At 39.4% G+C, this 19,189-nt stretch overlaps 1 protein-coding gene across 2 annotated transcripts in view; it reads left to right on the forward strand.

Moving 5' to 3' along the window:
* MCF2 (MCF.2 cell line derived transforming sequence) overlaps positions 1 to 19,189 on the forward strand; it is a gene marked incomplete at both ends in the record, with an annotated part of 83,653 nt that overhangs the window by 35,654 nt on the left and 28,810 nt on the right. For both annotated transcript variants that reach the window (XM_081222959.1, XM_081222960.1), the window contains 9 exons: positions 1,926 to 1,963; positions 4,688 to 4,773; positions 5,999 to 6,065; positions 6,723 to 6,838; positions 6,953 to 7,022; positions 8,818 to 8,910; positions 12,773 to 12,865; positions 13,632 to 13,757; positions 14,409 to 14,630. In XM_081222959.1, the coding sequence (XP_081079085.1) occupies positions 1,926 to 1,963; positions 4,688 to 4,773; positions 5,999 to 6,065; positions 6,723 to 6,838; positions 6,953 to 7,022; positions 8,818 to 8,910; positions 12,773 to 12,865; positions 13,632 to 13,757; positions 14,409 to 14,630 (911 nt within the window). The remainder of the gene's footprint in view (positions 1 to 1,925; positions 1,964 to 4,687; positions 4,774 to 5,998; positions 6,066 to 6,722; positions 6,839 to 6,952; positions 7,023 to 8,817; positions 8,911 to 12,772; positions 12,866 to 13,631; positions 13,758 to 14,408; positions 14,631 to 19,189) is intronic.

Genomic DNA, 19,189 nt, shown 5'->3' on the forward strand with positions numbered 1-19,189 from the left:
ATCCAGCCTAACAACCATCTGTTGCCAACTACAACAGTCTCCCTGTTTCCCACTTTCTTTTCTTAAATGCCCCTAGTTGTCTTGCCTTTTGGACTTTACACCTACTGTTCTCTCCTACTCCGCCATCAGATTTCCTATCTCTAGGCCTCTTCCTTCAGGTAAGCTTTTCCTTCCTGCCTCTCCTCCTCCCCTGCACCCCAGTTTGGTCAGGTGTTCATGCTATGGCATAACTAGCCCCTCTTCATTTCTTCTCAGCTTTAGCGTCATTGCCTGTTTCCTGTCTCTCTTGCTAGACTGTAAGCTCTGTCAGAGGGGGGACTGTGTGCAGTTCACGTTTGTATGCCCAGCACCAGACACAAAGCTTAGCAGAGAGTATAGGTGCTTAAGAATTATATGTGTGTATATATATAGTCATATTGTTAAAAGAATGAATACATCTACCTTGCTTTTCAGAAAAAGATGCATTCTTCATAAGTTGTGTATATATTCCTTTTTCATCTCTTAATGTATTTGCAAAGAATTAATTAGTAAAGCTAATAAGTAAAGCTCCCTAAGTTTCCTTTATAAGTATCTTTGGATGTCTGTATATCAAGTGTCTTTAAAGTGATGGGTATCAGTATTTACTGAGAAATTGATTTTATATGGTAATTGCCACTAAGTCTAATTTATATTTATCTATTTACATATATATCATGTAAAGGTAAATATTCCCATATAGAGTATATTTTTAAGTAAATGAAAGTGAAGGATAAGATTTAGAGAACTTAACAACAGAGTCTTTCCCTGAGTGGGCCTTGTAATGGCTCCCACCGAGGAAGAAAGGACAAAAAGTCTATTCCTTCCAGCAGCCCTGAGAATTAGGAGCCTAAACGGCCTAGTCTTTTTTTTTGCGGTATGCGGGCCTCTCACTGTTGTGGCCTCTCCTGTTGCGGAGCACAGGCTCTGGACGCGCAGGCTCAGCGGCCATGGCTCACGGGCCCAGCCGCTCCATGGCATGTGGGATCTTCCTGGACCGGGGCACGAACCCGTGTCCCCTGCATCGGCAGGCGGACTCCCAACCACTGTGCCACCAAGGAAGCCCCTGGCCTAGTCTTTGACTGGACCATGTCCTAGGCTGTGGAGGAACGTCTGGACTCCTTTCTTAATAATACAGGAGCTCACCCTTTGTAAGCAAAATGGAAAGATTAAACAGAAGGAAAAAGAAAGATTACGTAGGAAGAACAGAAAGATGAAAGCTTGGAATTTTGATAAAGTATTTCTTTTGTTTTATTTGGTTTTCTTTTAGCATTTTAATGTGCTTCAGAAACGTTTTATATAGTAGTTAGAAACATGGATTCTGATAGTAGACTATATGGATTTGGTACCACTTTTGCTTCTTGGACAAGATATTAAGCTTAGTTACCTATAAAATGGGGATAGAAGTAGTACTTATCGCTTAGTGTTGATTTGAGGGTTAAAAAAGAAAATGCACATGTAGGGCTTAGAATAGTGCCTGGCATGTAGTAAGTGCCAAATAAATGTCAGAGGCTATAATTGTTATTTAAATTGAGATTTTTTTTCCAAAATTCTTTTTGATTCAGTTAATCAGTGAGCTACCCTCTGATTAAATGCTTATGTTAGCAGAATGAACACTAAACCTGCAAATACTCATGGGTACTAACATCTAGCTTCGTGCTTGCTTGGCAATCCAGCACATGTTTGATGAATGAGAGAATGGGTGAATACATAGCAAGATCATGCTCTGTAAGAAGTTGAAATCATATAGATAAGTCTAACTAATCATCTGTTATGTATAGTGTGATTTAAAAATACTAATATAAACATGATGGAACATTAATGTCTCTCTAACACACATGCACGTATTTTTATGAAAAGTGTTGATTTTAATTCTCATTTGAAATTCTTCTTTCATATTTCTCTACCAGGGAGGAAGACTTGGAGACAAAGTCAGAGCAACATAAAAGTAAATATCATTAATTAATTCAAAATTGGCCTTATTGCTGTAGTTTCAGAATTGGGATAGGGGCTAAAACCATATTTTTTCATTCACTAAACCAATATTGTGCATTTGAAAGCCTATTTCATCTAAAAGAAAAAGCTGCTGTTGCATTGTGTCTAATTGCAGTACTGGCATAGCCCCAGATATATGAGCAGTTTCTCAGGTCTTGGCTCAAGTTCAGAATAATTGCTGTAGAACATCTCACATAAGTTCCAGCTTCTCATTCCTGCCCCCACCTCAATTCACCTAAACAATTGTTGCATCTTCTTACAAAAGGAGATTTCTTTTCATAAGTGATTCCAGTCCTGCAAGTGTGAAACATGGACAAAGGACAGATTCTAATGGACCATCCCCTTGGCTCAAAACAGACATCTATTCATTTCTTGATAGATTTAAGATTCCTTCTCAGTTAGCCATGATATTCTGGTATCTGCAGAGAGTAGCCTCCTCAAAACTGCAGCACCCTACATTTTCTTTGTGTGTTCTTTCTTTTAAAATAATTAATTAATTAATTTTAGGCTGCATTGGGTCATCATTGCTGTGCGTGGGCTTTCTCCAGTTGTGGCAAGCGGGGGCTACTCTTCATTGCGGTGCACAGCCTTCTCATTGCTGTGGCTTCTCTTGTTGCGGAGCACGGGCTCTAGGCATGCAGGCTTCAGTAGTTGTGGCACGTGGGCTCAGTAGTTGTGAGTCGCGGGCTCTAGAGTGCAGGCTCAGTAGTTGTGGTGCACGGGCTTAGTTGCTCCATGGAATGTGGGCTGTTCCCGGACCAGGGCTCAAACCCGTGTCCCCTGCATTGGCAGGTGGATTCTTAACCACTGCACCACCAGGGAAGTCCCAAAGCACACCTTTTAAAGAGGGAGCATGTTAATGGTGGCTGACCATGGGCTTGACTCTGTTTCATCACTTACTAGGTGACCTTGGCCCTGTTGCTAAACCTCTCTGAGCCTCAGTTTTCCCATCTGTAAGATGGGGATGGGGATCAGTGTGCCATCGCTTGCTAAATTGCTGTGCGGATTAGATATAATGAGGTGTGTTGAGCACCTAAGACAGTGCCTGCTCAATATATAGAAAGCAGTCAATGAATGTTTGTTCCCTTCCACATGTATCGGTAATAAGTAGGTCAGATTGTGTGGAGATGCTTTTCAGCTGATAGATCCTGTACTTCATTTTCGGTTGTAGCTGTTAAGAAGTAACACTACATTTACTTTGGGGTTAGGCTTTTTGCAAGCTCAGTTGTCCAGTACAGCCAAGATCCCTGCGATATGCTTCCAAAGAGCAAATAACCATCACAAATCTCATGCAGTCGACTCAGTGGGGCAGTCCAAGTCCTGTGGAGTCTGCAAAATAAGGCAGTGGTTTAGGATCAGGGAGATCACTGACGTGTGGCGGAGAGCAGAGAAAGATGAACAGGTCGCAGCCATTTCAAGACACAATAGACAGTTTTGCACATCTTGTTGGCCCTGGAGTGTGTCATTAGATTTTATCATATCATTCATGTTCATGATGATGCCACTGAGTCACTGGGAAAAGGGTCAGTGATACTGTGTGTCCTTGGTTAAAGAATTCAAGGATTCATGTAATGTTTGCTATCCAGATTTCCATAAAAAATCAGTAAGGTTAGGGACTTCCCTGGTGGCGCAGTGGCTAAGACTCCGAGCTCCCAATGCGGGGGGCCCGGGTTTGATCCCTGCTCAGGGAACTAGATCCCACATGCATGCTGCAACTACGAGTTTGCATTGCCACAACTAAGGAACTGGCGAGCCACAACTGAGGGGTCCACCTGCTGCAACTAAGACCCAGCGCAACCAAATAAATAAATAAATATTTTTAAAAATTCAGTAAGATTAAAAAGCCATGTTGGTTCTTCAATGAATAAACTTTAGTTATCTGGACAATCAGCTTTTTTGGCAGCGGAGGGGGGGCCGTGCCACGTGGCATGCGGGATCTTTTTTTTTTTTTAATTTTGGCTGCCTTGGGTCTTCATTGCTGCGCGAGGGCTTTCTCTAGTTGCAGCGAGTGGGGGCTACTCTTTGTTGCGGTGTGAAGGCTTCTCATTGCAGTGGCTTCTCTTGCTGCCTAGCACGGGCTCTAGGCGCACCGGCTTCAGTAGTTGCAGCACGTGGGCTCAGTAGTTGTGGCTCACGGGCTCTAGAGTGCAGGCTCAGTAGCTGTGGCATGCGGCCTTAGTTGCTCCACGGCATGTGGGACCTTCCCGGACCAGAGATTGAACCTGTGTCCACTGCATTGGCAGGCGGATTCTTAACCACTGCACCACCAGGGAAATCCCGGCATGCGGGATCTTAGTTCCTCAACCAGGGATCGAACCCGTGCCCCCTGCAGTGGAGACACGGAGTCTTAGCCACTAGACCGCCAGGGAAGTCCCAGTACAATCAACTTTTTATGAATTAACCTCATTTTCCCGAAGTGCCAAAGAAATGAAACATTACTTAACATATAAAGTAAATGGTAATGAATAATTTAAATCTGTCCTCTTAGGCAACTGAAATATTTTTTTTGACTAGTACATATCAAAGTTATTTCTGAAAAAATCATACTCATAGTGTTACTTTTCAGTTTATCTATATAGTTAGAACGTAGAAAGAAGAAAACTTAATTTGAGCTAGAGTTCCATGAAAAAGAACTATACCTACGTAGATGCTAATTTCACTTTTATTTTCATTTCAGATTGAAGTGGTGCATGATTGTCAGGAGAAGAGTAGTTCTGCTCAGTCCTCCAGTTTGGACAATGACAATAGCCTGGATATTTTAAAGTATATTTTATTTATTAACATACACCCATATATACATCTACCAGTAGGAGGCTCTGATTCAGTGTTCAAGGCAAATGTGCTTAGAATTTTGAGTTCACAGAATGGGGTTCTACTGGATGTGATGAAAAGTATACTAGAGAAGGTGTCAGAAGTCCTGGATTTAGGCCTGGCCAACCTATATTCTGTTTATGTGACTTGAAAATTAGCTAGATATTTTCAGAATCTTAGTCTCCTCTTTTATGAAAGAGGTGAGAGTGAATGAGTCAGTGTTTCAAAAACTACAAAGCATTATGTAGATATACAATGTGATTTTATAGGTGCTAATAAAAATCATTGTTTCGTTCACTTTTATATTATTATGTTCATATTCCACATATGAATATTCACCTTTTAAATTTTATATCACAGACTTTTGAGTAAGTAACCAGTATTTTGGAGCAAGTTATGTATATAGTCAAAGCTTGTTAAATGTTACTTCTTAAAAGTGTAAAAATTTAAAAGAAACCAAGGATAGAAGTCAAATTAAATGGGTAACTTATATTGGGGAGTGAGGAAATAAATTTTAAATATGATGTCAATTAGAAATCACATTGGAAGGAAAATGTATTTTATTTTAAAAAGACAGTAAAAAATATTACTACAGAAACTTAAGTATCATCTATATTTGGGAAAACCAGTATAATCATGTCTTGGAAAATTCCAGAACATTACTGGGAAAAAAAGGAAAAATTGTGCCTAAAATGCTAATATCATTTTTTTCTGAGCAAGAGAGAGAGAACTATAGCACAGAAACTGTGCTGTTCAGAAAAGTATTTCCAGCTTTTGCACAGTGGCACCATCATAGCCAATGAGGTTTATTCGAGGCGCGATTATTGTTAATTGCAAAAAGTATTCCTCAGATTTTTAGGAATAGATTTTGTGAATTTTTAGTAAATGATTTTTAAGCTTAGTGAGTTAGAAATAAGATGGGGTTTTCTTTCTCATTTAAAAATAACTCCTGAGCCCCACTTATCTTTTTTTAAAAAAAAAATTTAAGTCTTGTGCGTAGTACTTACTCTAGAAACCATAGAATTAATTTTATATTTTGATGATAAAACCAAACCATTGGTAGTTCCCCTGCATTATTAATTTTCATCTTAGACAATTTATAATGATAATAAGTGAAATGTTGCAATACAATTCTAAAGCCATAAAATAACTGACAAATGTGGTCCTTTCATTTTAGTCACATCCTAAATGAGCTGGTACAGACAGAGAAGGTGTATGTTCAGGAACTACTTGCTGTTTTGTTGGTAAGTGACTCAGATCGTATTTTCCTGTCTTTTAGGAAGTGCTTCGGGCAGACTTCTCTTTTTGTCTCCTTCCTTGATTATTAAATGTGCATATTCAGGTTCTCCCTCAGCAGTGAGAATTGTGGGTTCAGAATTTATTAGAGAACAGATAAGCTGTTCCCTTAGGAATACAGCAGATTGTTATAATTATTCCCAGGGTGCTCTTTAGAGATTGTGATGTAAAGCGTTAAGTATGGGAAAAAAAACATTCTCTGGATACAAATGTCATAATGTTAATTTGGTCTGAAAAAACCCAAACAATTATTGCCTGTTTAAGGAGAAGTTAATGACCTGTAATATCATTTTTCATACCTGGTTTCTATTTTGTTTCCTATTTTGTTTCTATTTTGTTTTCCTATAAGCTACCCTGAAGGCCAAAGAGCTGTTACTTTATTCTACCCATTGAGTAGAAAACCTTGACTTCCTTGTTCTGCTATCTAAAATAATAATAATAATAATAGTGGATAACTTTGGGAACTAGAAAATTTGAATGTTAAAATTACAAACAACTTTACCCATTAATCCCATATATGTTCTGCTATACCTATACCTTTGGTGGCCCAATCAAATGTTGATGTAAATATTTTTTAAATGAATAAATGTATTTATTTTGGGTAGGGCTATAGAGAGGAGATGGATAATCCAGAGATGTTTGACCTTATACCACCTCTCCTGAGAAATAAAAAGGATGTTCTCTTTGGAAATATGGCAGAAATATATGAATTCCATAACAAGTATGTAATTGCTGAATTGAATTTTCTTTTTCGTGATTATTATTTAAAAGGTTATTGACCAATTTAGCATATTTCACACAAAATCATATCATTTTTTCTTTGAAATTTTTACAGCATTTTCACGAGCAGTCTGGAAAATTGCGTTGTTGCTCCAGAAAGAGTGGGACCTTGTTTCCTGGAAAGGGTTAGTTCAATGATTATTTCAAAATAGATAAATATAGGCCACCAAAAGAGCAGGTCATTTTACAGATTTAGAGACAAGGTAGGCATTATTTTTTATGTCTTTATGTTCTTGGAGGAAACACATCACTCCAGCAAGTATTTGAGGCTAAACCAAGTTTTGTTACAGGAATGGGGTATTCGAACGTGCAAATGGCCATTGTATTCTGTGGTATCAAATGCTACAATGGCTCAGCTTGTGTCCACTGACCCCTGGGTGATCCCAGGAGTCCAAGGACCATCCTGGCTGTGAAGATGGGAGATTTGGGATCATCTCAGCACAACCATTCTTGGCTTGGTTAATTTTTAGCCTAAGAGATGCCTTGATATTCCCCTCTAATACATGTGAAGTCTTTGAATCAAATGGAGTCTGGCTTTCAGACACCAAGGCATCTATCACAGGAACTTTGCAAAATGGGGAGCTGTGTGTTCCTTTTATTCTACAAGATCATTCAGGGAGGCTCATTTCTCTGCGTCCTAGGAGTGTACTTAGTACAATTGACTTCCCAGACTTTGTAATCACACTCTCTTCCATTAGAGTTTTCTCTCACAATGTTCTCTGCTTATCTAGTTCCTCCTCTTCTTGAAAGATCAGTTTTGTCTTGGTTTGAGAGTCAGTTTGATAGAGGTGATCACTGAAAGCTTCCAAGGAGATATCTTATCTCAGAAAGCGTTTATGGCGTGAGAAAATAATAAGGATAAGGCAGAACCTTTCTCAATATATCCAAACTTCAAGCGCATTTAAACCATGGCCAAATTCCTCCCCGACTTCCCTAAGCAACAGCAACCTCTCTTTCCTTTGTCTGTGCTACTCATTGGGAATTTTACATTACTACGCATCTTTACACATATTCATGAAATCTGCCCCAACTAGATGGAAAGCTCATTGAGGCAGGGTCCATATCTTATGTATTTTTCTATCTCTAATAAGGTCAGCATGGTTCTTGGCAACCAGTAGGGATTTAATAAGTGCCTGTTGATCTGTTCATTCATTCAACAGCCATCTACTGAATACCTACTCTGTGCCAAGCACTTTACTAGGCAATGTGGAATACCAAGAGCATCCACATAGAAAGACAGGAAATCCATTGTGTACAGTGTGAGATGTGGTATATTAGAGATATACAAAGGGTCCTATAGGAGTCAAGAAGAGGTGCATCTGATATTGACTGGAGGTATAAATGATGGCTGTATAGAAGAGATGACTCATGAGATGGATGTTAATGAGTGAGTAGGAGGTAGCCCCTTACATGAGGCTCAAATAAAGAAGATTCCAGGGAGAAAGAATAGCATGGGCACATGCCTCGCAGTGTTATGGTACAATGATGATGCTCCGAGGAACCAAAGACCTCGGGAGTTACTCTAAGTTCATTCACTAGGGAGTGAGAGACTGAAAGCATAGAAGGAGCGTATTTCGTGGTACCCTATTACCTCATAGTAATGAAAAAAGTAGTCTGTTTTCATAGTTCATTCAAAGAAGGCTTTTCTCCCTCTGACTTTTCTTTTCTCCCTCTAACTCTTAAACTTGGTAAATGGAAGTTATGAAATTCCTTGGATAATTATGTGTCCCTGTATCTGGTCTGATGGGCATGCTGTTCTTGGAATATAAAGAGGGCTTCTGACCAGCTGCCAGTGTGACAGGCCCTTTAGGCCACATTCCCTGTGATGCTTGGCCATACTCACTCTTGCTCAGGCTTCCTTGATAAGAAAAGTACATGCTCACAAATTGCTAATACCCTTGAATTTTCTTTTTATCACAGAAAGATGATTTTCAAATGTATGCAAAATATTGTCAGAATAAGCCCAGGTCAGAGGCAATTTGGAAGAAGTATTCAGAATGCGCCTTTTTCCAGGTATAGTAATTGTTCAGGTATTGGATGTACTCTCTGTGGAAGATACTGGGATATTTCTTATTTATAAATTCATTTTCTGCTTTAAGTAAGTTTTATATATATATATATATATATATATATATATATATATATATGTGTGTGTGTGTATATATATATAAGAGCGGTTTGACCCACCCCAAAATATACATACATGCACACAAACATATATGCTGCTCCCCAGAGGCAACTATTTTCTGCTCTTTTAGCTACTTCTTTCGATATTTACCTCCATACCTCCAAATATCATACTCATATTGCTACTTCTCATGATGGAAGAGGAGGATTTAGCTTTCTTTCATTGTTCTTGCTCTCCAACATGCACACACACACACATACACACATACATTCTTTTCCTCCAAATAGCCCAATCTAGTTATACTGTGTAACTCTGGTTAGATTGATATACAGTGTTAAATTATTGAGACTATGTAATTTCTGTGCTCAGGTGAATAATGTGGAATAAGACGGTTGCTTTTCCTTCCTTATTGTTTTTCTTACAAGTGTCTTTTTTACTCACTTAATTTTCTAGGTACTTATCCCTATTCTACCCCAAACTCTCCCAGTTGTGATAGTTACATCAGTCTCTTCTTAGTACATTTAAATATTATATTTTCTCTGAATTTCATCTTGAAAAAATCTCCCCTGGAGTCTTCTGACCTGCTCATCTAGACTCACTAAGCCCATTGTGCAGCTGCCATCTTGGAATGTTGGTGAATATCAATTTCAGGGAGTCTGTTCACGTGTCTCTTGCCAAGGCTCTCCTGTTTCCTAGGTGCCATATCTGTCTCTTCCTTGTTTTATTAACTTGTTCAGCGGAATACATCCTCCAGTAGCTTTACTGAGAAAGTGTGCATGATAGGTAAATGTTTTTGAGAGCTTGCATGTCGGCGAATGTCTTTATTCTACCCTAACACTTGATTGCTAGCTTGACTGGGTATAGAGTTCTATGTAAGAAATAATTTTCCTCAGAATTTTGAAGGTATTTGCTCCATTGTTTTCTAGTTTCCAGTGTTGCTGTTAAGAAATCTTATGCCATTTTGATTTTTGTTCCTTTGCATGTGACCTAGTTTTGTCCTCTCTATGAAAGCTTATGGGAGCTTCCTTTATCCTCAGGGTTCTGAAATATCACAGTGCTGTGCCATTATCCAATCTTATGGTGATCCCTTTGAATTTGGAACCCCTTGTCCAAATTTACTTGGATATTTTTTTCCTTTGATTTTCTCCACACAATTTTCTCCATTTTCTCTTTCTGGAATTTCTATTGTACAGATGTTGGAGATACTGGACCAGTCCTCTAATTATCTTTTCTTTCTATGTTCTGGGTCTTTGTCTTGTTCCTGTATCTTCTGGGATTTATCTTCCAGTCCTTCTGTTGAGGGTTTTGTTTCTGCCATCATGTTATTAATTTTGAAGAGCCTCTACCCCTTTTTGTTCTCTGAATGTTCCTTTCAGTACAACCCTGTTTATGTTTCATGAATTCAATATCTTCACTTATCTATATGAGGAGAATTATAATAGATTTTCCTTTTAAAAATAGCTTTATCCTCCTTGCAGAGTTTCTGTTGTCTTTATATTGCTTTTCTTCTTTCTTTTCTTTTCTTTTTTTTTTTGTTTCTGTCACTTTCCTCAAATGTCTGGTGATATTTGGTTGTCCACTTGCGTTAGGAATAAGCACTAAAAAGCTCACTAGAAGTTTCCTGTGCTTATGTGGGTTTATTGACCATGGTCCTCACTGCTGGGTCCTTGGAGGATCCCCAAGACCTGTATGTTTAGGTCATTTTGCTCAGGCTGGTCAGATCCTCCAGTCTGCTACCTGGAGAATAAGGATCTGGCTGCCAGTGTTCTGGTAGCCAAGTGGGGGGAAAGGTTGAGAGTCTCTTAGTTGGTACATAAATATTCAAGTAATCTCTTTGCTTTCAATATGGTATGATGCCGTCAGCTGGACCTGGTATTCCCTAGTCCAAAGGCCCTCTGTTTTACTCTTTTCAGATAAACATCCCTTCTTCTGCTATGAGGACAAGGGCAGCAGCCACCCAGTTTTGCACAGTGGCATGATGTCTAAGATGCTTACTGTTGCTGCTGCTGCCGGTGCTGCTTTGTTTAGATTTAATGCTCATTTAATTCTTTTTTTTTTATTTTGGTAACAGCTTTGTTGAGATATAATTAAAATAACACAAAATTCACCCTTTTAAAATGTACAGTTCAGTAGTTTCACTATATTCACAACGTTGTGCAGCCATCACCACTGTCAACTTAAGAACATTTTCATCACTCCAAAGAAAAAAATACCTTTTAACAGTCACCTCCCATTTTCCCCCAAGCCCCACAGCTCTCTGCAATTACAAAGCTACTTTCTGTCACTATAGCTTTGCCTGTTCTGAACATTTCATATAAATGGAATCTTAAAATATGTGACCTTCTGTGTCTGGCTCCTTTCACTCAGCATCATGTTTTCACAGTTCATCCATGTTGTAGCAAGTGTCAGAACTTCATTCCATTTTATGGCCTAATAATATTCCATTGTATGGATGGATATTCCACATTTTATTTACCCATTCATCAGTTGATGGACATTTGGGTTGTCTCCACCTTTTGTGTACAAGTTTTTGTGTGGACATTATTTTCATTTCTCTTTGCCATAGACCTGGGTGTGAAATTGCTAGGTCGTATGGTAATTCTGTTAACTTTTTGAAGAACTGTTGGGTTGTTTTCTAAAGCTGCTGCACCTTTTTACATTCCTACCAACGGTGTATGAGGGGCCTGATTACTCCACACCTCTGTAGAGGTGGTTAGTATCTAATTACTTCTTAAACAAACTTTTAAAATTACTTCTTAAACAGTCATCTTTTATTAAACCCCACCTTCATCTCCAACTTCCAGAGGTACTTGATTCTGGAGTCTTCGTGGAGGAGGGGGAAGTGTGTTCTTTAACATAAATTGAGTTGTTCCTTGGCTTTTCCCTCTGCCAGTTTCCAAATTTTGTCAATGTTTTTCCCTCTTTCATCTTTGTAACTTTGGGTCTTTCATTGTAAAAATAACTTTTCCATCACTTTAATTGGGTTTCATGAGTGGAGAGCTTAAATACATGTATCAGTCCACCATTTTTAACCATAAAAGTTGATAATCGAATTAGATTATGTATTGGATTTTATCACATACAGAGGAGGGTCCTGGATCTTCCATAGATATCTCCTCTCCCATTCCCTTTGTGTTCTGCACTTCCTATATGCAGATTTTATCCTAAACAGCTCCATATTGCCCTAATTATGGACCCTACAATGTTCCCAGGACCCAAAGTCATGGCTCTTATATTTATAGTGGCAGCAAGCCAATAATCAGATGAAATGTAGCACCAGTTGATAAGGGCTGTATTTTTCTTGTGACATTTAAAAAACTCTTCTCATACCCAGTCTGATTTATATTCAGTACAACCTATTTCTTTTCTGGGTCTTGGCCTGCAGAGCTGAGCCTTTTGTTAATTTTCTTGGATACTTTGAAGAACTTTTTGGTCATGTTAACCTATGGTCATTCATTGCTTTCTTACTTTTTAAGCATTCCACATCATTGTGAATTTATATATAAAAACTTTTTAGTCTTTGAAATTTGGGGATTTTCTACCTCTCCAATCCTTGAAATAAAGTTTACTGTAGTTTTTTAGACATACTGCCTCTTACAATTTCCATACCATATATAACAGCAATTTTTCTGGTAAATTTTCCTTGAGATGTAAGAAACGTGTGTATTGGGTCTAATCAATGAACATTTGACATTTTCATAGGTAAATGTCAATTTAAATTTATTGATCATTGTATTTTAATGACAGGAATGTCAAAGGAAATTAAAACACAGACTTGGTCTAGATTCCTATTTACTGAAACCAGTGCAACGGATTACTAAATATCAGTTACTGTTGAAGGTAATTGCATGAAACATTAGTTTCTTTCTTTACTTACTTCTTTGGGTCAAATGTGTCAAAGCTATTAAAACGGAAGCAGCTGACTAGTAAGCACTAGAAATAGGTAGGCTTCCTGACTGGGACAGCTGGACTTAGCAGTTGAATCAATGCTTCTAGCTTTTTAATTGTCCATACAAGTTACACTGATATATGGATAACCCTGACTGCAGAACTTTTACTGTTGTTAAGCAGAACTAAACAAATATAGTTTTGAGACTGTATTTCCTATAGTTTTGAGACTGTATTTCCTATGGTTCTTCTCAATGAAAAATGAAGATGGCACACCTCTGAGTAATGTGAAAGAATTCCAAAAATGTCACGTTAAGTATAAATACAACATAGCTTGTTTTAAAATGTCTTTTTACAACGTTCTATGGTATATGCATAATGAATAAAATGAATTGCTGTAAGTGGAGGACCAAAAAATGTGTAATTGCTTTAAAAACGGATCTGTAGTGTGTCCTAATACCTATAGTTCTCCAGCTCCAGAAGCATTGAATGACCTTTGCTTTCTACTGTTTAGTCACTATTCCATTTCTTCCCCAGTTTTGACATTGTTATTAAATATAGTATTAATGTGACAAATAGCATATGAAAGAAATTACTCGAAAAACTGCCATTATCTTTGGATTCCTCCTCGAAAGTGTGTTAGCCAAAAATGTATTCATTTTCTCCAGTTATTAATATCTGCCTAATATTAAGTTTAATTCTTGACTTCTAATTACAGGAGCTATTAAAATATAGCAAAGACTGCGAAGGATCTGTACAATTAAAGGAGGCACTTGACATGATACTGGATTTACTGAAGTCAGTTAATGACTCAATGCATCAGAGTGCAATAAATGGCTATATCGTAAGTAGATCATAATGATTGTTGCAGTTCTACAGGGAAAGCATGTTAATATCTCTTTCTTCCTCTCCTGGAATCAACTGAGAAATAAGATGTAAGAGGCAGACAAATGAAGGATCCGAATGTCAGCATTATTACTTATGATGCTAAGTGGAAAATTGGCTTCAGATCAGCACCCAAATGGATTTACAACATTCCCCTTGTCCCTAACAAGGCCCACCCCCAAGTGCAGACCTTGGGAGATCCCGCTTGCTGGAATGTTTGGGTCTATTCTAAGGAGGCTTATGGTCTCAGAATTGCTCTTTGCCTCAGTCCAGGATAGAGATGGAAGAAAGAGATCAAATCTTTAGAGTTAACTGCCCCCCGTGGGAAAACTTGGACTGGGAGAGGTCATTTACCAATTAGGATTGAGGAAGTAATGGAAACATGAAGCCAGGGAAAAGGAGGCTTCTTCTATCTCCTGGTCCCACAGTCATTTTGTAACTGGGTGACACATGGCATGTTTTCCTGTGAAAAGTTATGATGAGTGAAACTTTAAAAACTATAAATTACGCTTCAGGGTTTTAGTAACTCAACCTAAACACTGTAATATTGGTGCCAGAGATCTGAATGTTGCTCTGCCTTGTACTAATGAGTTTGGGTTTTCCATTCCAGGGAAACTTAAATGAGCTGGGCAAGATGATAATGCAGGGTGCATTCAGTGTTTGGATTGGACACAAGAAAGGTGCTACAAAGATGAAGGATTTTGCTAGATTCAAGCCAATGCAGCGGCACCTTTTCTTGTACGAAAAAGCCATTGTTTTTTGTAAAAGGCGTGTTGAAAGCAGAGAAGGCTCTGATCGATACCCGTCATACAGTTTTAAGCACTGTTTGAAAGTAAGACTGTTTGAATTGTGTAATGTAATAGTCTTTCATATATACATATACTGTATTCCAGTTTGTATACTTTATCAGCTCAGATGACTGGGCTGAAAAAGTATGTATACTCTCATACTTCAGTTGCACATCTTTTTTTAAAAGAAAATCTTTTTTTTTTAAAATTGAGGTATAACTGACATATTACATTAGTTTCAGGTGTACAGTGTAATGATTCAATATTTGTATATGTTGTGAAATGATCACCACAAGTAACATCCGTCACCACACATAGTTACAAATCTTTTTTTCTTGTGATGGGAACTTTTAAGATCTAATCTGTTAGCAAGTTTCAAATATGAAGTACAGTATTATTAACCGTGGTACCCATAGTCACCATGCTGTGCATTACATCCCTAGGACTTATTTATTTTATAACTGGGAGTTTGTACCCTTTGACTCCCCCTTCACCACCCATTTCGCACGCTCCCACCCATGGAACCTTAAGTAGAAATCTTAGAGAGAAGTCAGGTGAAGCAGAACTTTTCGGCCTGAAATGAGAGCCGCGGAGGGCAGACCGTAACCTCCTTCCTTTCCTCTCTCACTTCAGTCCCAGGCAGTCCCCAAGGGGGCGTCCTAGACTCCTGCACGGCACAGTTTGAAATTGTGGGCAGTGACCCAGGCTCCCCCATTAGCACTCTCTTACCAATGGCACCAGGTGGAGTTCTTGGTCTTGGTAGCAAGGAGCTTTTCTCATACGGGAGAGTCAAGGAAGAAAGAGTTTCTTCCTTTTTTTCCGTGTGATTTAAAGATGGATCACTTTTATGGTTAGCACATTCCCATTGTATCCCTCCTCCATCCCCTCCCTTCCTGGGTGTCCAAAGCCACCTACCACTGAATCCTGCACACACCTGTCCTGTCCGATCCTTAGAAATTACCTTCTTCTCTCCCATAGCCGAAACTGCCATTGTGTCCTAATGTTAGTTTGGTATTAAAATGAGAGCAGTATTGTTTGAGGAAGTTACTGGCAATCCAGTGACACTCCCAGCTGGTTTTGACATTTGACAAGAGGAACCTCCAATCCACATGAGTCTGTAATTGGCAAATTTGATTTTTTTCACACCTAATTAATTTTATCTTTCAAGTTCTACATTGTAAAAGTGGTATGGCATTTGTTGAAGAAAATTTGGAAAATGGAGAAAATTATGACCCTCGACTCCCCAACCACTGTTTCTTGGTTGTTAGCATGTTCAGAATTGATGCGATGTCCAGCAGTGGTAATGGAAAGGATGTGCCATGTGTCCTGAGCCAGGCCTGAGGGCTTTGTGTCAGGAGGCCACCCGAGAAGCAGGCCCTGCTTTTTTTTTTTTTTTTTTTTTTTAAAACAAATCCCGGGTAGATTTTTTTTTTTAATTTATGTATTTATTTTTGGCTGTGTTGGGTCTTTGTTTCTGTGCGAGGGCTTTCTCTAGTTGTGGCAAGCGGAGGCCACTCTTCATCACGGTGCGCGGGCCTCTCACTGTCATGGCCTCTCCCGTTGTGGAGCACAGGCTCCAGACGCGCAGGCTCAGTAGTTGTGGCTCACGGGCTTAGTTGCTCCGCGGCATGTGGGATCTTCCCAGACCAGGGCTCGAACCTGTGTCCCCTGCATTGGCAGGCAGATTCCTAACCACTGCGCCACCAGGGAAGCCCCCTGCAGGCCCTGCTTTTGATTCTTCCCAGAGGCCAATGACCCCATGCTGTTCCTAATGGGTTCCTGCCCAGGGTTAGGTCTCTGACTTCTTCCTACTGTCTACTTTCCCTGCTTCACTTCTGAACCCACAGCGGTGGTGGTTCAAAACCCTCACTGTTTTCATAACAAACGCCCAGTTGCTCCTTTTAAAAAAATAATTAATTAATTAATTTTTGGCTGCGTTGTGTCTTCATTGCTGTGCGTGGGCTTTCTCTAGTTGCGGCGAGTGGGGGCTACTTTTCGTTGCGGCATGCGGGCTTCTCATTGTGGTGGCTTCTCTTGTTGTGGAGCACGGGCTTTAGGCGTGTGGGCTTCAGTAGTTGTGGCATGTGGGCTCAGTAGTTGTGGCTCGTGGGCTCTAGAGCGCAGGATCAGTAGTTGTGGTGCACGGGCTTAGTTGCTCCGCGGCATGTGGGATCTTCTGGGACCAGGGCGCGAACCCGTGTCCCCTGCATTGGCAGGCAGATTCTTGACCACTGCGCCACCAGGGAAGTCTCCCAGTTGCTCCTTTGATATTCGCCCACCTCTAAGCCCCCAAAATCTCCAAGGGTCTTTTATGTCTCTAATAAACATCTGTCGAGAAGCAAGAATTTGTAATTGACCTCAGACAGGGTTCAGGTCTCTTGCTGTCTGTATATTTATTCCAGAGGAAGGTATTTTATCTTCATAGCCATGTTGGACCCAAATCCATTTGGTTCACTTTTTTTTTAATTTTTAAATTTAATTTAATTTATTTTTTTATACAACAGGTTCTTATTAGTTATCCATTTTATACATATTAGTGTATACATGTCAATCCCAATCTCCCAATTCATCACACCACCCCCCTGCCCCCACCACTTTCCCCCCTTGGTCCCCATACGTTTGTTCTCTACATCTATGTCTCAATTGCTGCCCTGCAAACCAGTTCATCTGTACCATTTTTCTAGGTTCCACATATATGCATTAATATACGATATTTATTTTTCTCTTTCTGACTTACTTCACTCTGTATGACAGACTCTAGGTCCATCCACCTCACTACAAATAACTCAATTTCGTTTCTTTTTATGGCTGAGTAATATTCCATTATATATATGTACCACATCTTCTTTATCCATTCGTCTGTCAATGGGCATTTAGGTGTGACCTAGTTACTACCTAATATACTATTTCTGGCTTGTGTCTATTTTTCTTTTTTTACCTTTAATTTGTCACAATGATGGGCACACCAACAGAGTGTTTCTAAAGTACATCACAGTAAGGACAGACTGGTATGAGGTAACCAATTTGTGAGATTTCTAACTACAGTGGCTACCATGGAAACAGAGGGTGGGATAGATGCAAGAAACACTTCCATGGCAGGTAAACAGGCAGGCTTATTGACTTACTAGATACTGAAAATAAATAAAACCTGACATTTGAAGGAAAAAAATCAGCCTGATTTTTCTTTGATTCCCCAGTAATGCCTAGTGTCCTTAATAAAAGAGATTAGTCAGTGATGCCTGCAGGATTTAGACCAGGATTACTAGGAAAATGGTGATGTCGCTGACAGAGAAAGATGGAAATTAGGCTATCTCTTATAAGCTCACTATGCTTTCTTCCTCTTGCTTATATGAGATTCCAGGATTAAATAATTACTAGTAGGACTAGTCAGTGTGTTACGTAACAGTTTGGGTTCCTGGTTTCAGAATCTTCCCTTTGGTAGAGAGGATCAATGCAGATGCACTTTCAGGGGACTGGTGCTGTGACTTCATCGTATCAAGCTGGAATCTCGTAGCCCCACAGCTATACGATGATTGTGTGCTATATTTTAAGTCGGCTGCTCCTGTGCAAAGGAAAGGCCCTAAAGTCACGTTTAGTCAAATGGAGACATTTGAGTTCTACAGATTCCTCAGTTCATGTGTTTATTATTATCATCTATGTTTTTAAGTTTAACAAACATACATGTAGTACTCAGTGTTTGCTAAGAGCTGTTCTAAGTGTTTACGAATATCAGTGTTAAGTCATTTAATCCACATAGCAACTTTATATGAAGTAGGAACTATTATTAACCCCATTTTAAGGATGAGAAAGCCAAGTTCCAGAGTGGTGAATAATTCATCCAAGAGCATGGCTAGTAAGTGGTGCAGCACAGATTCAAACCCGGGCGGATGGCTTCGGTCTCCATGATTGTAATCACTGCGCCGTGCTGGCAGGCCTTGTTCTTGCTTGTTTATTCTTTCATTCCTTTTTATCATTCCCCACACTTACTTTCCTCTCTACCCCTGTGTTATTTGAGGTACATCCTTCTGTTTGTGTGTTCTTTTTAAGTATATACTAATGTTCTGTGCCCATTTAGATTTTTAAAAACTTATTTATTTATTTTATTTATTTATTTTTGGCTGCATTGGGTCTTCATTGCTGCACACGGGCTTTCTCTAGTTGCGGTGAGTGGGGGCTGCTCTTTGTTGTGGTGCACGGGCTTCTCATTGCAGTGGCTTCTCTTGTTATGGAGCATAGGCTCTAAGCACATGGGCTTCAGTAGTTGTGGCACGTGGGCTTCAGTAGTTGTGGCTCGCGGGCTCTAGAGTGCAGGCTCAGTAGTTGTGGTGCACGGGCTTAGTTGCTCTGCAGCATGTGGGATCTTCCTGGACCAGGGCTCAAACCCATGTCCCCTGCATTGGCAGGTGGATTCTTAACCTCTGTGCTACCAGGGGAGCCCCCCATTTAGTTTTAATTTATATAAATAGTATTCTGTTATAATTCTCATTTTCTTTCTTTTTTTGATCCCATAAACTATTTTCAATATACAGTTATGTTACTGTTTTATATCCAATATCTTGTTTCTAACTGCTTCACGGCAGTTCAGCCTAGCTACATTTTTTTT

The sequence above is a fragment of the Mesoplodon bidens genome (genome assembly GCF_964165515.1).
Source record: "Mesoplodon bidens genome assembly, chromosome: X".
NCBI classification, from domain to species: Eukaryota; Metazoa; Chordata; class Mammalia; order Artiodactyla; family Ziphiidae; genus Mesoplodon; species Mesoplodon bidens.